Source organism: Aptenodytes forsteri, unplaced genomic scaffold, assembly GCF_000699145.1.
Source record: "Aptenodytes forsteri isolate BGI_AS27 unplaced genomic scaffold, ASM69914v1 Scaffold5, whole genome shotgun sequence".
Lineage (NCBI taxonomy): Eukaryota > Metazoa > Chordata > Aves > Sphenisciformes > Spheniscidae > Aptenodytes > Aptenodytes forsteri.
Window position 1 is genome coordinate 3,941,836 of NW_008795672.1, and position 17,633 is coordinate 3,959,468.

The 17,633-nt window shown below is 44.9% G+C and overlaps 1 protein-coding gene across 2 annotated transcripts in view; it reads left to right on the forward strand.

Annotated features, from left to right (window-relative positions):
- Nucleotides 1-7,807: 7,807 nt before the first annotated feature.
- The window catches only part of SNAP25 (synaptosome associated protein 25), a 32,131-nt gene continuing 22,305 nt past the window's right edge, over nt 7,808-17,633 (forward strand). For both annotated transcript variants that reach the window (XM_009282524.1, XM_009282523.2), the window contains exons 1-2: nt 7,808-7,879; nt 8,534-8,575. In XM_009282524.1, the coding sequence (XP_009280799.1) occupies nt 7,808-7,879; nt 8,534-8,575 (114 nt within the window). The remainder of the gene's footprint in view (nt 7,880-8,533; nt 8,576-17,633) is intronic.

The following is a 17,633-nucleotide window of genomic DNA, read 5'->3' on the forward strand; positions in this document are numbered from 1 at the left end:
CAAGACCAGCACAGGAACAAGCTGATATTTTCTGGCTGTGAATTAATTTGTGCTAGAAGTGAAATGTTTTCTGGATATGGAGAAGTGAGGGTCTGGACTCAGAAGTAGTGGGAACACGACAAGCTTAGGGAATCGCAGGACATTGCTTGCCAAATTATAAATGAAGCTGTATGAGGCAGCTACCTGTGATAGCAGGGAATTAGACTCACGGCAGCCTCCTCAGTCCAGGTCTCTGTTCAGTGTCCTCTGTGCCGCCAAGCAGCTCCCTCCGGACAAGGTGCCCGCTGCTGGTGTGAGGGTTTCTTTCTTCACCCTCCACCACTCTGGCTGGTTGCTCTCCCAGACAGAAAAAACCAAACACTTTTGCCTGCCATGTTTTTCTGTTGCTGTCGGAAAGAAAAAAAAAAAAAGGGAAAATGTGTGGGTACGCAGCTGTAGAAATGACTGCAAAGAGGTAACACATTGAAAGGTTTATTTTCTAAAGTGGTTTTGTTAGCAGTTAAAATGGATAGAAAGTCAAGTTGTTATTACTCTGAAGGGAAATAGTTACAAAATGGCTGCTCTGTGCCTTTTTTTTCCCCCCCTTCGGTGCAGGAGCCTGCTAAAGCGGCACGCACGTGTTGGAGCCTCATGAAACAGCAGTGTTGTCTGACAGCTGACAGGACAGCAATGACTTACCTTGTATTGGGATGGGGTGGCTCCAGGCATTTCTTTTATGACTGCCTGTCACTCTCCCGGATCTCAACGGCAACTTTTTCCACCTGCCATTGCCCCGCGGGGCTGCAGCGCCCGGAGGGAGGGGTGGGACGTATTGCTCATGACCTCCCTATTTGCAGAAACCGGGGAGGGGGCACGGAGCGGTTGTGTCAACACGGCTTGTCTGCTGCACTGCGACCGTGCATGCACACAGCCCACCCTCATTTACCCACTAATGATCAGGGGTTTGCCAGGGGTAGAGGTGCCCACGTTTACAAGAAGTAGTAACTCCCCTGGTTTTATGTTTATGTTTATGTTTATTTACGTTGCGCAATTGCATTCACACTAAGGAATCATTTTATCGAGCTTTTTGTCATTATAGCAACACGAGCTCATAGGAAAACTGCTTTCCGATTACTTTTTCCAATGCATTCAGCAAATGGTCAGGAGTCATAGTTTTGTCTAATTCTACTTCAACATCTTCATTTTGGCCTCTGACTGGAGAGTTCTCGTTCCAGCTAGATATGGGTTCTGACACAGAGATGCAGCGTGAGGGTACGATGTCGTGCTCACTAGCATTTATCCAAAACCCTCCGTTGTCCTGCACCACGTACATCCCCAAACTGAGTGCCAGTCCTTGCCCTGAAACACCTGCCATTTAAGTAGGAAAAAAAAAGGACAAGATAGGAAGGAAAAGAAGAATTTTATCCATACTGTGTAGATGAGAGACAGATTCAGTTGTTAAACAAGGACAAGCAGTCCCATCAGAGGGTATCCAAGACATCTGCACGACCCTGACAGATACAGCCAGCAGCAGGAAAGCAAATACCTACAGCATCTCACATAGCTCTAGAGACCTATCTTCAGGCGATGCAAGCAAGCCCTGAGAGTAAAATAAGTTGTCTAAGGTGATGCAGGAAGACAGTGACAAACTAGGAATCGCCTGCTTCTCCTGAATTCAGATTTGCAAGACCTCAGTGCCCGTCTTTTCCAAAGTCACTCCCTGACAAGCCCTCACCAGTAGGCATTATTCTATACTGAACATCAAGCAAAAAACCAGAGTGAAATTGGTTATCACCATACTCCGCCAGCCTGGGCTGTGGAGCTGGGCCCAAAAGCTTGCAAGCAACCCGCTGTGGGGCAGCAACAGAAGAGAGATGAGGTGTCTGTGCCGCAGGTTAACGTTGACATACCCTACAGAAACACAGAGGCAGCTTTTTGGCTTAATCAGTAACACAAACGTAACAAAGGGGTTTCTCTGGAAGTGAGAACTTTGCTGAAAATCTTGTGAATAAATTACACCCAGGCAATAGGCTGTGTTGCAGAATTGATATAAAAAGCAGACTTTCCTCAAGATTTTATTTCAGAGCTATTTAAAATTTAAATCTAAATAAGAATTCTGAGTCATTTTTCATTGTTACATTTTATGCAATAGCATAAAATCTTTAAATAGGATTTTTCATTACAAAATTAGCTGATTTGTTCTCCAAGTGCTTTCAGATCAATTAAAATACAATAAGAGCAAAAGCAGGAAATGCTTCTGTTATAGATGGTATTAATTGTGGTGAGCTCTGGGTGGAACGGAGATGACAGAAGTCGAAACCCAGAAGAGTTAGAGCTTGTGAGGGCCATTGCTGAGACGCCATGATCTATAAAAGCTATGCTCCCAACTCCCTTAAATAATTTCTCACCAGCTGTTGTTTGTCACGCCGACTGGGCAGCACACACACCCCCCTATCTTGGCTTTCTGTTGGGATCTGCCTTCGAACACTACATCCTCAACACAGTTTCAGGGGGAACCTGCTGGAGTCAGCAACACACGCGGGTATTGGTATCTAAGCATCCTTTTGCGGCAGGTTCTCACTTTTGATGTCATTTCATTCCCTACTGGTGTTAGTAGGCAGTTTCTCGTCTAGACTGAGCTTTGGGGTTAATGCCAGTGCATTTCTCATAACCCAGCCGCAAAAAGCCCACCTAGGGAAGGCTGGTGAAGGTGGTGAAAGACATGGCCAACGTGCTGGGCAGCTGAGCTCTAGATAGCTCCCCGCTGGGCAGTGATGGCTGTTGGGGAGGTGCAGCAGGGAAAAGGATGTGCATCTTGAGAGGAGGATCCTATACAGCCCCAGAACTGCCTTGTGCCTGGCCCCGTCGTGGCTGAACATGCCTTGCACAGCACCCAGGGAGCCGACTGAACGGCTGCAAGGCAACACTGGGGAGCAAGAATGACCCCCTACATCTGTAGCAGAACTTCATCTCCCCCTTTGACAGCGTGTGTTTCTCCTTCTGCCAGCGACCAGATTAAAAATGAAAGGAGAATAGCTGCAAACCAACATCCAGCCATAAACGGCTCAACATCCATCCTGAGACGCTCGATCCAAAGTGTCTCTCTCGGTTTTCTGTGGCTCTACTAATGCCACGCCACTGCGGTAATGCTCTTTCAATCCTACCAGAAAGAAGCATACAGTGTGGTATTGACCGACTCGGACTTTTTTAGTAGAATACGCCAATGCAGTCATCCTCTGGCTACAAATATCCACGGGAAGAATAGATGTGTCCTTTAATAACAGGGAGAGTGCTTAAAAAAGAACACTTTATTGCAGTGTTGCCTTCCCCACAGTAAACTGCAGCATTTTCATTTTCCTGTATTTATTGCACTGAAGTGTTTGTATCACTGTGAAGCAAATATTTGCTTTCAAAGGTCACTCATTGTATCCCTCTTCCTCCGGGGATATATGTAGGTCTGTCTTAGACCTCAGTATAACTCCATAAGGATATATAATGTTCTCGCTATGAGATTCTTTATTGCCTCTGAACATTACTAAAATAGCAGATGCAGAATTCAAAGTATAATAGGCAATGCGTTTCCATTAGCCGGTCTCTCTGTATTTTCCTTTAACCCTTAGTCTGCTTTTGTGCTACTGCGCGAGCACCGTCGTAACGTACAAAACTGGCTCACAGGGAATTTGATGTAAGTCACCCAAGTCCCCGAAGTGACTTGCGTTGTCTAAAAGACACAGAGCACAGCTTGGTACATGACGTACACAGTTTTTTGTAGCAACGTTTGGACTTTTGTCTCCTTTTAAGAGAGCACCGTGTAAGTTTGTGTGTGAACCCAGAGGATTTCCTTTCCCTTTTCTGAAATGGAAAAACCACGGTCCTCGTGAAATTCTGAGCTTGCATTTGCATATACAATTGTTGCAAGTATAAATACAAATTGACTGAGTGTGTGCAAGTGGCTGTAACTTCTGTAGCAACTTTTTTTTTTAATCAAAATTTTAGATCTAAAGAGCTTAACATATTACATCACAGCTTTGGCTTTCTGATCTGTCACCTCTGCAGTGACTGTAGACAAAACAAAATGTAGTTTATCTTGAAAGTACAAAGTACATTTTGGAGAGTTTATTTGCAGTTCCTAAGGCAATTATAGGATTTTGATACTCGGTTCAAATCAGCTTGAATGACAGCAGAATAAAAATCAGCAAAATATCAGCTATTATCAAAAATATAAATTCCACAAGGAATTTATTACCCAAAGTCCTCAATAGGATCTTTGGCCTGTTCCCGTTCTACTAAGACAAGAGCAGGTTTCAGTGGGCCCAAGACAGACTAATAACTTACGCTTTTGAAAGTCTGTCCAGTAGTCAGTGAGAGCAAATCTGTTATGGTTTACCTTTTCTTGGCCATTCCTATAATTATTCAGTTTCAACGTTTTAACAAGTCAGGAGGACTATATATAGGTGTTCCTAAGAAACACCATAGAGGGGAAACTGTTAATTTGTACTGTAGAGAAATAATTCCCTTTAAAATATAAATCTGCTCTCCACAGGATTTTATTGATAACAGGGTTTGTTGTTGGAAATTCATGACACTGGAATGGAATTTCAGCCTAAATGGGGCTTTTCAAGGAAAATCCTCTCTCTAATCTGTCCTATTCCACATTTTAGCTGCAAAATCTGCAAAGAATTTAAACCCATTCCCAGCCATCTGCAAAATATATGTAGTTTATCACACTGTGTGCAAATCAGTAACCTCTATTGATTCTTGTGCACGGTTTTCTATTAAATAAAGTTGAATCAGCCCTGCTGCGGGGCACTTTCGTTTATGACTAAAACTTGATGTAAAATGACTTGTCTGGAATAATGCTTTTTGCTATTTCTCAATCCATTCTAAGTGCTTTACAAATACCAAACAATCTCAATAAACCTGTCAAGTTCGATCACTTGCTACAAAACATCTCTCTGGTTACAACCTCTGACTTTTTTTTAGCTTGATGCAAAATAGGATGCAGCTGTCACTAAGACGCCAGCTGATGGTTCTAACTAATCGAGAAGGATAACTAAAGAAAAATCACAAAGTTCCTCCACTTTGTTTCTGCTTTGCACCACCCAACACCGCCGCTGGCTCACGATCAAAAATTAATACGTAAAAGATCAGAAGTCAGGCTGGAATCTACTTGAGAACGGAATTTTCTGTGCAACTTTTATTATCTGCGGTGACTGACAAACAGACTGTATTATTCGTTATTGTCAGTAGAAGCACTCATGTCACCTCCGCTCACTTGCACGTCTGTAATCACTCAGCTCACATTGGGTATGCTTCGAGACTGAGCCAAATCCCCTGTTAGCATCCCGTCCTCTCACTGCCGCATCACCTCCCACTTCACAGCTAGTAAGATGCTACCAGATAGACATAACGCAGAACCAGTCTCCTGCCCCTCACAGCTAGATGTATATACCAGTTAGATCAGTCCCAAAGTCATGTCTGAATCGTCCCGGTTTTTGCTAAAGCTCAGCGCTGTTATTCCGCCAGCACAAGTGTAGCGAGGGATCCAGGCAGAGGAGAATATTTTAATTAAATATTCCAAAACTAGGCCCACAGACTTAATCCTGGCATTCTGTCGCAGAGGCTGTACGAGAAATATTTAAATCCTGAGTTTTGCCTCGATCTGTGAAAAAACACAATTTGTGAAGCAGTGACCAGTGCTAGTGCCAGCCTGTGCCAAGTGGGACAGGAGTTCAGAGCGTGGTTTTTTACCAAAATAACTTCTTTTATCCCAGCTGATCATGCTCCAATTGCTGATCAGGAGTAGTGTCTTCTTGGAGGTGCGTGATGTGATGGGAAGGTTGGGGTGGCCTTGAGAGTGTCCCCACACTTTCACATGCCCTTCAGGAGGAGACCAATTCCTGGTTCATCTTTTCCTCCTAATCCTCAGAGCGCGCCATTTTTTGTATAGCCTGTTTGCTGCTGTTTGTGAGCATCCTTGAAGTGCCTGATCTCAGTCTGAATATTAGCCATGAAATTAAGCTCTGCGTTTGCATCAGCCGGGGCTGCAGATGAGTTGCTTAAGCTTGGTCCTTCTCACCGCTGTGACCATGCAGCTGGCAGAGCCAGGTGGGCTTCTTCTCCAGCATACAGGAGAGCCATTTGGGCTCCTAAACATTGTGTGACCCATCACAAAACGTCAGTCTCCCTCTGGCAAGGATGTGGCGATGTGCTCAGTGATGAAAGTAAGATGCCGTGCCAGTAGCTGCAGGGCTGACTCTGCGAGATGGATTTCTTCCTGCTGTAGCTTCAAAGAGGAAAAGCAACCACGAGCGAGGGCACAGCTAATGCGAAAGCATGAAGGTCACATACTCCCTCTTAGATAAGAAAAACAGCAAATCCGTTGTTGAAGCTGCAGAGGAAACGCAAGGAGCTGTCTGCTTTCCTTATACATTTCTAAGGAAACAGGGTGTGATGCAGGAAATCTCCCTGCCCCTCAGCTGTACCTGTCCAGCCCATACTCCTCTTGTCCTGACAGTGAGCGCTGTCAAAGTGAGGAACAGATTCATCTCCAATAGGTAATAAACTTCCCTTTAAACAGAGCTATTATTGTTAAAATTGTACAGCCAAGCTCTGCCCTGACTTACCGTGTTTCATAAAGGCTGCATGTATCGCAAAGACAGGACAGAAAATAGCCCCTGGGATTTTGCCTTCTTAGAGCAGCTTTGCTGAAAGGGGCTGCTGTTGTCCTCTTTCTGTAATTGAGCATGATGGCATGTGCTTTATGGCTGTTTATTTGCAGTCCCCCACAACTTCCCCACCTCCTCCGCACCTCGGATTAGGTTTTCCTGCAATGAACAAATCTAACATTCAGTGAGCAGTAATTTGCAATGTGCCATGCTTGAATCAAGCAAAGAAATAAGCCAGTGTTGTTGTTATAAAGACCTGACAGATGGTAGGAGGACCCGCCTTTCTTAATCAAGTCATGCTCAGTAATCAGAGCTAGCTCGAATTTATAACAAAAGAGAAACCCTACCCAAATGAGGATTAATGGGCTGCATCCCGGTCTCTGGTTAGGATGAGCTCAGTGGCGTTGTTCTGTATTGAGAGGGATAACCAAGATCAGAATCTGACCCACTTCGGGGAGAAGTTGAAAAAACCAGTTAGGTCCTTTAGTCACTTCCCCTGAAATGAAGGATTCTCCCAGGTAGGCAACTTCTCCCAGTCTAGCTGTAAATATTATTTCAGAGTCTGAACTAGAGCACGGTGGACAAGTCATTAGCCGATAAAAATCTGCAAAGTTTCATTGTCTTTCATTTCATCGCAGATGTATTAGCTGAGTGTCCAGCCCTCCAAGCGATGCAGCTGAAATATAGGACATGAGTGGCATAGGCTTGACCTTGACCTCCTTCATGTTAAGGCTTTTAACTCTAGAGAAGAATGAATGGGTCTACAAGACTGTTTCTGGTAGCAAAAAACACCTCCTGAGTCTCCAGCTTCGATATGAATAGCATTTGAAAGGTTAAGAAAAAAGGAAGGATTTTCCTCAAAGAACATGACAAGGATACATCCTTGCTCTTCGAGAGTGATTAATAATACAGGAACAAAGCACCACCTTGAAAAATCCTGTGCGCTCTGTACTATATAGGAATTGCTATCCAGAACGAAAGATTTTGGCTGAGGGCACTCATGTGGTAAAGGTACTTTCATGGGACTGACATTTAAGCACAATTCAGTGAGTCAGGGAGCCTAACCACACCGTTTCTTTCTCTTCTCGCTGTCTTCCAGGCTCACAAGCAGCTGAGCGCAAATCCTTGATCTGCAGCTTCCACAAACACCCACAGCTAAAATGGCGGAAGACGCTGATATGCGCAATGAGTTGGAAGAAATGCAGCGGCGTGCCGACCAGCTTGCTGATGAAGTGAGACCGATAGCTAAACTGGAAACCTGGGGTTGGGTTTGGCCTGAGAGATGCAACCAGAAATAGGAGCTGATCCGGCAAAGGATTTCTAGGGCTGAATCTGTTTTCTGTCAGCTTTACACTGAAAGCAGAATTGGAAAAATTGAGCCGGGGTAAAATTTAATGTCACGTTTAGTCTAGATTAAGGCATTTATTGATCGTGAGTTTGGTGTAGGTATTAGAGTCTGCATCAATTTGACTGGCCTCAGAGCAAAAAGCAGCAATTTAATATTTTCTGAGGACTCCTTCAATCTGCCAAACCTATTAAATGTTAAAAGTCACCAGTTAGGTCTCTGAAAAGTCTTAGCTGAGAACCACAGACTTAATTTTTAAAGTGGAACGCCAGCTGTTCCAAGCGCTACCGCCGCAACGCGTGAGCAAGGGGAGCACAAGCCTTAGAGACTGCAGCTGCCTCGAGATGCGGTGGGAACTGCTGCATTAGCAAGCTGTACCAGAGAGCTAAAGACGGAGGGATCACCAGTACCCTGCTGATGGCCTGATTTTTGAGGGAAGGCAAAGAGCGTAGGAAAAACATACTGTCAGCATAAGCCTGCACATTAGTGTTGGAAACTGTATCTTGCCAAATCTGAGTGGTTTTTCCTGGTTTTTTTTCAGTCCCTTGAGAGCACCCGTCGAATGCTGCAGCTTGTTGAAGAGGTAAGGACTTGCATTTTCTTTGCACTTCTGTTGTGAGCAAAAGTGATGGAGAGTCCGACACTGGAAGTGGTTTGTTTTTTTTAACCTCACGTTGCTAGGGCACGGCCATGGCTTTATGTGCCACTCCATCCCTCCTTATCCTTACCCCTTACGAGGGTCATTCAAGACACTGTGCCCTAGTTCCCAAGTGTCACACTGCAGACCAGCTGCTGAGGCACTGTTTTGCCCATACCCGAGTATCCATTGAGACAGGCTACTCGAGACAAACCAAGGAAACAACAGCCTCTGAAGGTGACCTGGAGTCAGGGACAAGTGGCTGAGTTTGCTGCAGAGCTCCTGGAGCCTCGTGTCGGCACCGCTCTGACGTCCCTGCCATAACGCTGCAAGTGGGTGTCGTGGTTTAACCCGGCGGGCAGCTAAACACCACACCGCCGTTCGCTCACTCCCCCCTCCAGTGGGGTGGGGGAGAGAATGAGGGAAAAAAAAGTAAAATTTGTGGGCTGAGATAAAGACAGTTTGATAGGACAGGAAAGGAAGGGAAAATAATAATAATAACAATGATAAAAGAATATAGAAAGCAAGTGATGCACAATGCAATTGCTCACCACCTGCCGACCGATGCCCAGCCAGTCCCCGAGCAGCGGCCCCCCCGGCCAGCTTTCCCCCAGGTTATGTACTGAGCATGACGTCCCATGGTATGGAATGTCCCTTTGGCCAGTTTGGGTCAGCTGTCCTGGCTGTGCCCCCTCCCAGCTTCTTGTGCACCTCCAGCCTTCTCAGTCGGTAGAGCATGGGAAGCTGAAAAGTCCTTGACTAGTGTAAGCACGACTTAGCAACAACTAAAACATGAGTGTGTTATCGACATTATTCTCATCCTAAGTCCAAAACCCAGCACTGTACCAGCTACTAGGAAGAAAATTAACTCTATCCCAGCCGAAACCAGGACAGTGGGGAAGGTGAGAAAGGCCCTCGGCCTGTTTGCCCTGTCGTCTCTAAACACCTCCCTCTCCATAAACACTTGCAGCTGTTTGTAGAGCATCGGTCACCACAGCATTTAAATGCCACTTCTTTCTATATCTCCGAAACATTTATTAGGATTTCAAGACTCATGAGATGTCCTAGATTGACAGCTTTGGAAAAGGAAGTTCTCTGATTTTCCACGGTGCTAAGGAAAGGGGTCCGGGCTCAGTCCTCACGGCTAATACAGCTTATACCTGCCTGGAGGGGTCGCTTCCAGAAGGGAAAAAACAATTCAGTCAGGCTTCATTTCACCCCCTTCATAACAAAGGGGTTTAAAAGTTGGAAATTTCCAAACTCAGTTTAGTTTAGAGTGTTCAGCCATCAGGTGGTGGAAAACTTTGCTCCCGCCTGACAGGACGTATTATTTTCAGACACCATGCGAGCCTTGGCTCTGGGGCTGGTGACATTTTTAATCAGGGTCATCAGCACTGACAGTTCCAGTACTCCTGACAACCAGAGGAGTCTCCAGCAGAGACAACGGGAAGAAAATTACATCAGGTCCCACGTTCAGCCACAAGCACAAGCCCAGGCATAGGCTTCATGGCCTCGAAATCAATCACAACTGTGGAGATCGATGGAGTCCAGTGGAGACGAAATTAAATTTCCACGTACAGATAGACAGACAGATGGGTCATTGAGCATAGTCAGCATCGCTTCTCCTCCACAAACACTTCAGATCTGGGCCCCTCGCAGCCGAAACACGCTCTTGTCTCACGAGCAATCTGTCCCTTTTTGCTGCTCAATTCCCTGGACACGCCATTTCTAACCATCACTTTCTGTCAACCCCATGCTGGATGCAGCTCCTGCCTAAATCAGTTCAACGACATGGAAGAGAGTCTCACATGGGTACCTCCACAAACACAAGGCAGGATAGCCTGCTGCCCCAAAATGCCTGTGATCTAAAGAGACAAGGCAGATGATGAGTGGGAAGAAAGAGAGGTGCAGGAAAGGGAAGCGATTTGCTCAGGGCCAAGCCATCAGTAAATATCAGCCCTGTCTCTCCTGAGCCGTATTTGTGTGACCTATGCACTGCTTGAGTCTTCCTAACATATTGAACCAGCATATTGTGAATGCCGTTGGAATTTCAGTATTAAATCACGGCAAATGGCAAAGTGGGAGGAGAACTGGGACTGCTGAATTTGCCAATGAATTTATGTAGAACTCTAGCGCTTCGTGGAAGAGCTCGGCATCTCTCGGGACCTGGCTTTTATTCAGATGCTACAATATCTTCCTGTCCAAATAGAGAAGTTTCTAAAACTAGCACTGAGTAGTCAAGGGATTTCTTCTACAATGAGCTGAATATTATTTTCGCTAATGTGACTACAAAAGACCTTTAAAATTCTTCTGTGGCCTAAACAGTTGGTTGATTACTCCGACCCCATTTCCTAGGTGCTTTTAAAAGAATGCAGCATTTAGGGAGTGAGAGATCTTATACCGAAGAGACAAATGGTGAGTGTCTTTGAAATCGAACTCACACTGCTCTGATTTAATAGACCCAAAAAATCCAATTAGACTCCCTTGCTTAGCAGAACCTGTCTAGTGGGTAGAGATAGAGAATACTCTTTCTCAGTGAAAGAATGCTTTTTACTTTATTCTCTTGATACAGCAAATCTGTTATTCCTTACTCAGGAAAAGGATGCCTCCATGTTTAAGCATTGTTACTATGTACATATGTACATATGTATGGATTCCTGTCATGGTTGGCTCCGCTCTGTTAGATACTAGGAAAATACGGAATAAACAGACTGGCTTGGCTCCACTCTAGAGACAGAAGAGTGCTGTCCACCCAGGGAAGCCCAACAGCAGTACGGAATAAGCACTGGCTTGGCTCCACTCTAGAGTGGACAGAAGAGTGGTGTCCACCCAGGGAAGCCCAACACAGTACAAGGCATCCTTAATGCCGAAACGTAGGGGGACAAAACTGATGTCCCGCAGACTGGCTTGGCTCCTCTCTAGAGTGGACAGAAGAGTGGTGTCCACCCAGGGAAGCCCAACAGCAGTACAAGGCATCCTTAATGCCGAAATGTAGGTGCATACGTAGGGGGACAAAACTGATGTCCCCAAAGGACCGTGCCCTCCTTGCCCAAGAAGACTAGGCTGAGTTTGGAGACTAAGCCCTGGTGCCGTTCCCAGGGAACATCGGCAAGGAAAACCGAATCTGTTACTGCTTCTTATTTTTATAACCTAGCTTTGCAAGAAGCTGATTGTTTCAGTCCTAGCACAACAGGGGAAGCAAGAAGAAGTGGCGAGCGGCTGTTGTAAAGTCGCCACTGCTTTGCCCCAAGGCAGCTACGTACTGAGGTGGCAGATTACAAAAATCAGTTTGCTCTGTGGTGCCCAGCATACCAATGCAACACAGTTACGTCTGCACTGACCAACGCTCATTTGAGCTACTCAGCTACTCAGTGCTATAAATACCTGTATTTTATGATGATGCTGTGCAATGTTTGGGCCAAAACATAAAATAAAAATGAACTGAGGCAGAAGAAGTGAGACTAAATCCACAGTTTGTAGCTGACCTTCTTATTTTCTTGTTCGAGCTTTTTACCTCTGAGCCAACTTTATGAAATGCAGAATAACACATGCAAGGGGAAAAGCCGTCAGTCTACTGCCATCTTCCAGTGGAACCACCACGGCCTTTAAAGAAAATCAGTTGTTGTAGGGTGGAAAAAAAGAGATGTTTTCTAGCTATGATGCGGCAAGGGAAAAAATACCAACAAGATCAGTACTGTAGAAAGCCCAGCCAGAAAGCACTTAGCAACACGTACAGAGAAAAGGGCCGGTTTGTACGTTTAAATCTCCTCTCATATGCTGGGAGGTTGGAGTCAAGTTTACTAACATATCAAAGCTGAAATGGTAAGCTATAAATGTTTGGTAACCTCATGATGCTGCTCTACACAGGACACTGAACATACAGTTTGCCATTTTACTAACCTCCTTCATTTGTGATTGGGAAGTGAATTTCCCCTGACATTATTAGCATAGTCAAATGTTCCTTAATTATAGTCTGAAGAATTAAAAAAAAAATATTCTATTAATTTAGAGTTTGATCCAAAGCTTGTCAAAGCTAATTTGAAAAATCCCTTTGACAGCATTAGCTGTTGGAACGGTTCTACTCAGGAAAGTGTTTTAATCTGTGTAATTCCACAGAAATACGTATCTGGCACAGGGGAAGGTGATTCCTAATTCTAGTCTCAGTTTTTCCTACGCAGATTAGACCCTTTCATCTATGTAAACCAGCAGGGTAGCACTGGAGTCAGGGTCATCGCGCTAGATGAAAACCAGGCACACAGGATTCAAGGGGGGGTGTCACAGATTCGTATCGGCTGCAGATCTGAACCACAGGGTGAATTAACAGGCTCTGAGAAGTAACGTGGCTCTTTAGTCAGGCACGAAGAGACATTGCAGCGTTAACAGGGTGACAGTGAACTTGGAGCAGGAGCTGAGGAAATGCATTACTACAGATGACTAAAAACTATTTCTTTGACCACATTTTTGTCTTTAGGGTGTTGACACTTCTCTATAGTGTCTCTGGGAACTGCTAGCAATGTCAGCCTGTCCTGGTACAAAATTGTCTGTATTAATTTATTCAAAACAAACTCTATAATCCATATCGATTAAAGCAAAATTCTTCACTGAAGTGGAAGTTTATATGTTCTTCACACAACTGAGAGTGTATATCTGTTTTTCAGGGTACGTCCCGAAATGCAGAGAAAGCGATTTCTAGAATTTGGATTCTCTATCTGATACATCATTCCCTTTTACACTGTTATGAAAGTCACCCCTCAGGCTACACCAAAGTCGGAGTAGCTGCCTTTTGTAGCAGGCATGGATAGGACGCAACACACTGTGTTCCTGGAGGAACTGATGGACCCTTTGAGAAGTCATCCCAATTCTCTTCCTGGTTTTCTTTCCACCCTGGGAAATTAAGTGACATAACAGTAATGATAAGAAATGATACAGCAATGCATTTCCCCTCCAAAGTGCTGGGCAAATTCCAGCGAACGCCTTGTTGCTGACTTGCTCTGAGTGAGACCCTAATAAAAAAAAGTTTTAAAAAGCTGGTACAGAAGATTGAGGATAATGTATATCAAAGCCTCCAACAGGGGTCCCAGTTATGCTGTTAAACTGGCTTCACTGAAGCATTGACAGACTTAGGATGATGTATCTAAGAGCTGAATTAAGCCCAGTGTTTTAAAATCATATATTCCGGCTTTCTGATCAGTAGCTTAGCCTGTGGTCTAGTGGAGAACTGAGGCATGTGTTTCACAGAAAGCATGTTGAACCTCAACCAGTGCTCCTTGTTGGTTTGCTTTTGTCTGAACACTAGATCTTAGTGCTACTGAAAGGTTGAAGGACATCAACTTTCATAAACTTTATGGCGTCTATATTCATGGTGCTCTTTCCCCTAATGCGGTTCATTTTTAAAAGTCGAAAGCGATGGCTTCCTGCTCTGAGGGGTCATCTTGTGCGCAAAATTTGTCAGGTCTTTGCAGAAAAATGGTTGGCAACCCATGGTAGTCTCCATGGAAATCGAAGTCTGGGAGGACACGTGGGCTGCCCTGCTCATTCCTCAAGTCAGGGCTGAGTATGTTCAAGGGCTGCATGGGAAAGATTATACGTTTTACCGTTTGCGGTATACCCGCTTTATGGATAAACAGAGGAACCCCAGAGCTGTCAGTTAATGCCCGAACAAAAGCAATTCGTGCTGTGCCATTTTCTTCTAAAGGACAAGAGAGTGAGATGTTTGCTGTGCAGTGGCAAAATCCAGCAGTCCAAATTCTCCTCTCAAGAGCAACAAGAAGACAAGGAGAGTCAGAAGTAACTCTGGAGAGAGAAGGCTGTTACAGATTTAAGAGCTGGATTAAAACGGCACGTGCTCCGTGAACTCTGCCGGGTCCTATGAAAGATGCATTTTAATTCTCTCTGGCCTGAACTACCCTAAGCATCCCATTTTTTGAGAATCCTTATTTTGCCGCAAACTAACCAGAGGATTGTCTGTGCAAGGACTGGAGGGTCTTAATGAATTCCTCCATTGCGCAGGAAGAAAGGCGGGCTCTAATCCTGGGGAAAGTGTACCATTAGCACACATTTTCATAACAAGACAGACCTCACTGGTTCTACCCATTCATGGCTTCCCACTTAGGATCTCACTGATGTTGGTGAGCACTGGATGTGGGTGGGAACCCTTCCTGAGCCCTCAGGATCAGACAAATCAAAGCATGGTCACCGGGCCCCTGCCACGACCACAGCTCTTCTGGGAGCCTGTTATCAAGGTTTTATGATCGGTTGTAAAACATATTCTTCTGGGCTGGCACTTTGCAAACACAGCTTTCGTCACCTCCTGTTACACGTTCTCTAAGCAACCAGTTTGAGTATGTCTGCTGAGACCTGCCCCCAGTGAGAGCGAGGGGAGTTTCTGAGACACTTTTAGTGCAGAAAATGCCAACGTTGTCTGTGTTTGGGCCCCAAACACACTTGTGTGGCACATTTCTTCCTCTATATTCCTTTAAATGAAGAGGGTTTGTAGTTTCGGAGATGCCTCGGTCTGTTGTCACTGAGGGTCAGTTAATGAACGTTTCTCTCCTGCTCAGACTTCTGGATGATGAGCACATTTTTAGAATAGTTCTGTCTTACAGGCATGATTGGGTTTGAGCTATCTAAAAGATCAGTCACAATGGAAATACCGAACTTTTAGGAAAGTCTGGATCTGTTTTAAATGCACAAATGTGATTTTTTTTTCTTTAATTGGCCTTACACAGTTAATTTTTTGTGAAAAAGCTGAAAATTAATGCTTAATAGAAACTTGGAACAGGAGGAGATTGTCACTTGATGTCTGAATCACCTCTCATCTTTGTCAGTGAGCATCTTTTTATTAGCTTCAATATGCTTTGGATTAGACCTCAATTGCAGACAAGTATATTCAGTGCACACCCTTTAATATTTTCACATTAGTATTAATGCTGTGGCAGACTGCTCTTAAGAGATACAGTATTGCCTGATAAAATTAAATGGCACTGATGGTCAGGTAGGTAAAAGAAAATTGCCCCTCTTTTGCTCTGTGCAAGGATTTAATACGAAATACAAACCATAAGGACTAATTGCTGAATTCGTCTCTCAGCGTAGGTCTTATTCAGGTCACTGGACATCTTAGCTGCATGAAGGCAGTTTGCTCAGATGTTAAAAATTGCAGGAAAATAAGGTCAGAGTGTTAAGGAGCAGCAAACATTTCTCAGCCTGACCGTGTTTGACTCACTGAAAGACAACAACTATCATACCACCAATTGCGGGTTTTCTGAGTCCAATATTTAGAAGGGCTCCATGGCAGACTGCACCATATTTACTCAAACACAAGATGACTCAGGACCTAAGCAGTCTCCTTGTGTTTGCATGAGGCATGTTTTTGAAAACACATATGAATCTTTTGGGGTAAGACATCCTTGGCTACCAAGAGCATAGAAAGAGCACAATAAAAAGCTACTGCACATCCAGTGCTTAGCAAATCTGACACCTGCCCTACAGAAAACGCAAGATCATTAAAGGCTGTTTCCTTACTCTAAATAAGCAAATCTAAGATGACCCTTGGACCCTAAGTTTCTAAAGGTTGCAAAAATAAAAGCTGGCTGGGATTCAAGTAAATGCACTATGAGCTTGAAGGGAGAGAGAGCAGCAGCGGGTACCTGGTAGATAGCTGACCCAGGGGCAGTGGGGCGCAGCAGACTGTGGGGAGAGGCAGGAGGCTTTTTCTCTCCACCTGGCAACTCACACAAGGATTTAAAAAAAAAAAAGGGGGGGCGAACAAACCAGGCTGCACACATCTGATGTTCTTCCCAGTTTCTACAGTGAGGTAGACATTAAAGACAAGAATGGGAGTGCAGAGAGAGGCAGACGAGAGCGCAACAAGAGGCATCTCGCATCCCTCTTGAACCGAGCAGGATCCTCTGGAAGCAAAGCAGAGAAGCACCAGCTGCACCAGCCAGCCAGTCCTCAAGCGTGGCAGAGTCAGGCTTGTAGCTGAGCCAATGTGGGCAGCGCACTGCCGGCCTGCCTGGGAGCGCCTTGCGAGCACGGACTGGGCAGCTGGCGGCCAAGGAGACTTCACTGCTCCCAGAAAAAGAGATGAGCGATGGCAGTGAGCAGGGCAGTTGTGAGGAAGGATAATATGAAGCCTTTAATTTGCCTCAGGGAGGGGGAGGATGGCCTGAAAAAGCAAAAGGGAAGGTCAGGACTCCAGGTTTCTATTCCTCACCTTCCTGTGCAACTGTGGGCATCTCCCCTGCCCTCTGCAAAATCAACACCACCAACTTTATCTGCTTCACAGGAGTATGGATGGCTTTATGTTCACGGAAGCAGCTATATTACTGCTGCACAAGTCCAGGTATCCTGGCAAGTTGTCAGGCCACAGAGGACTTTACTTCATCTGTTATTGAAATGCAACAGTCAGGAGATCATTCAGGCCATTAATTATTCACAGACGTTATCACTGCTCCAAGCAGAATGGAGCTAGTTTCCCCTTCGTAATTAAAAAGGAGCTAATCTGATCTGTGATAAGCTTAGTATCACGGCACCCAGAAACCCGAGACACCTGATCATATCCCAGAGTGATGATAATGCATGCAAAAACTGTATTTGTGAAAGGTGCCTTGCTGCTGATTTAGGCAGGTGGGAGGTCAGAATTGCTCGGCTTTTGCTTGAGCCCTGTGTCCAGCAAAGGCGATGATAAGACTCCCATTAACTTCCGTGGGAGCAGGGGTAGGATCAGCACGTAGGTGTTTTAAAAATCCTGCCTTCAAGCTCGATCCAAAGTCCATTGATGCTAAAGGTGTCTCTTCGCTGAACTAAAACTTGGCTCAAACCCATAACTGTTAGATCTCCAAGCCAAAAAATATGGCTTAATGCTATTAAATATTAGCCTGCTTCAAAATGGATTTCCTAAGTAGGTAAGCTTTCTGACTTCTGTGTTGCAAGGGCTGTGTTGCAAACCACTGTGCCTCCTTACCAAACATGTTTGTGCCGTATCTATTTTCCTTGGGAGTTT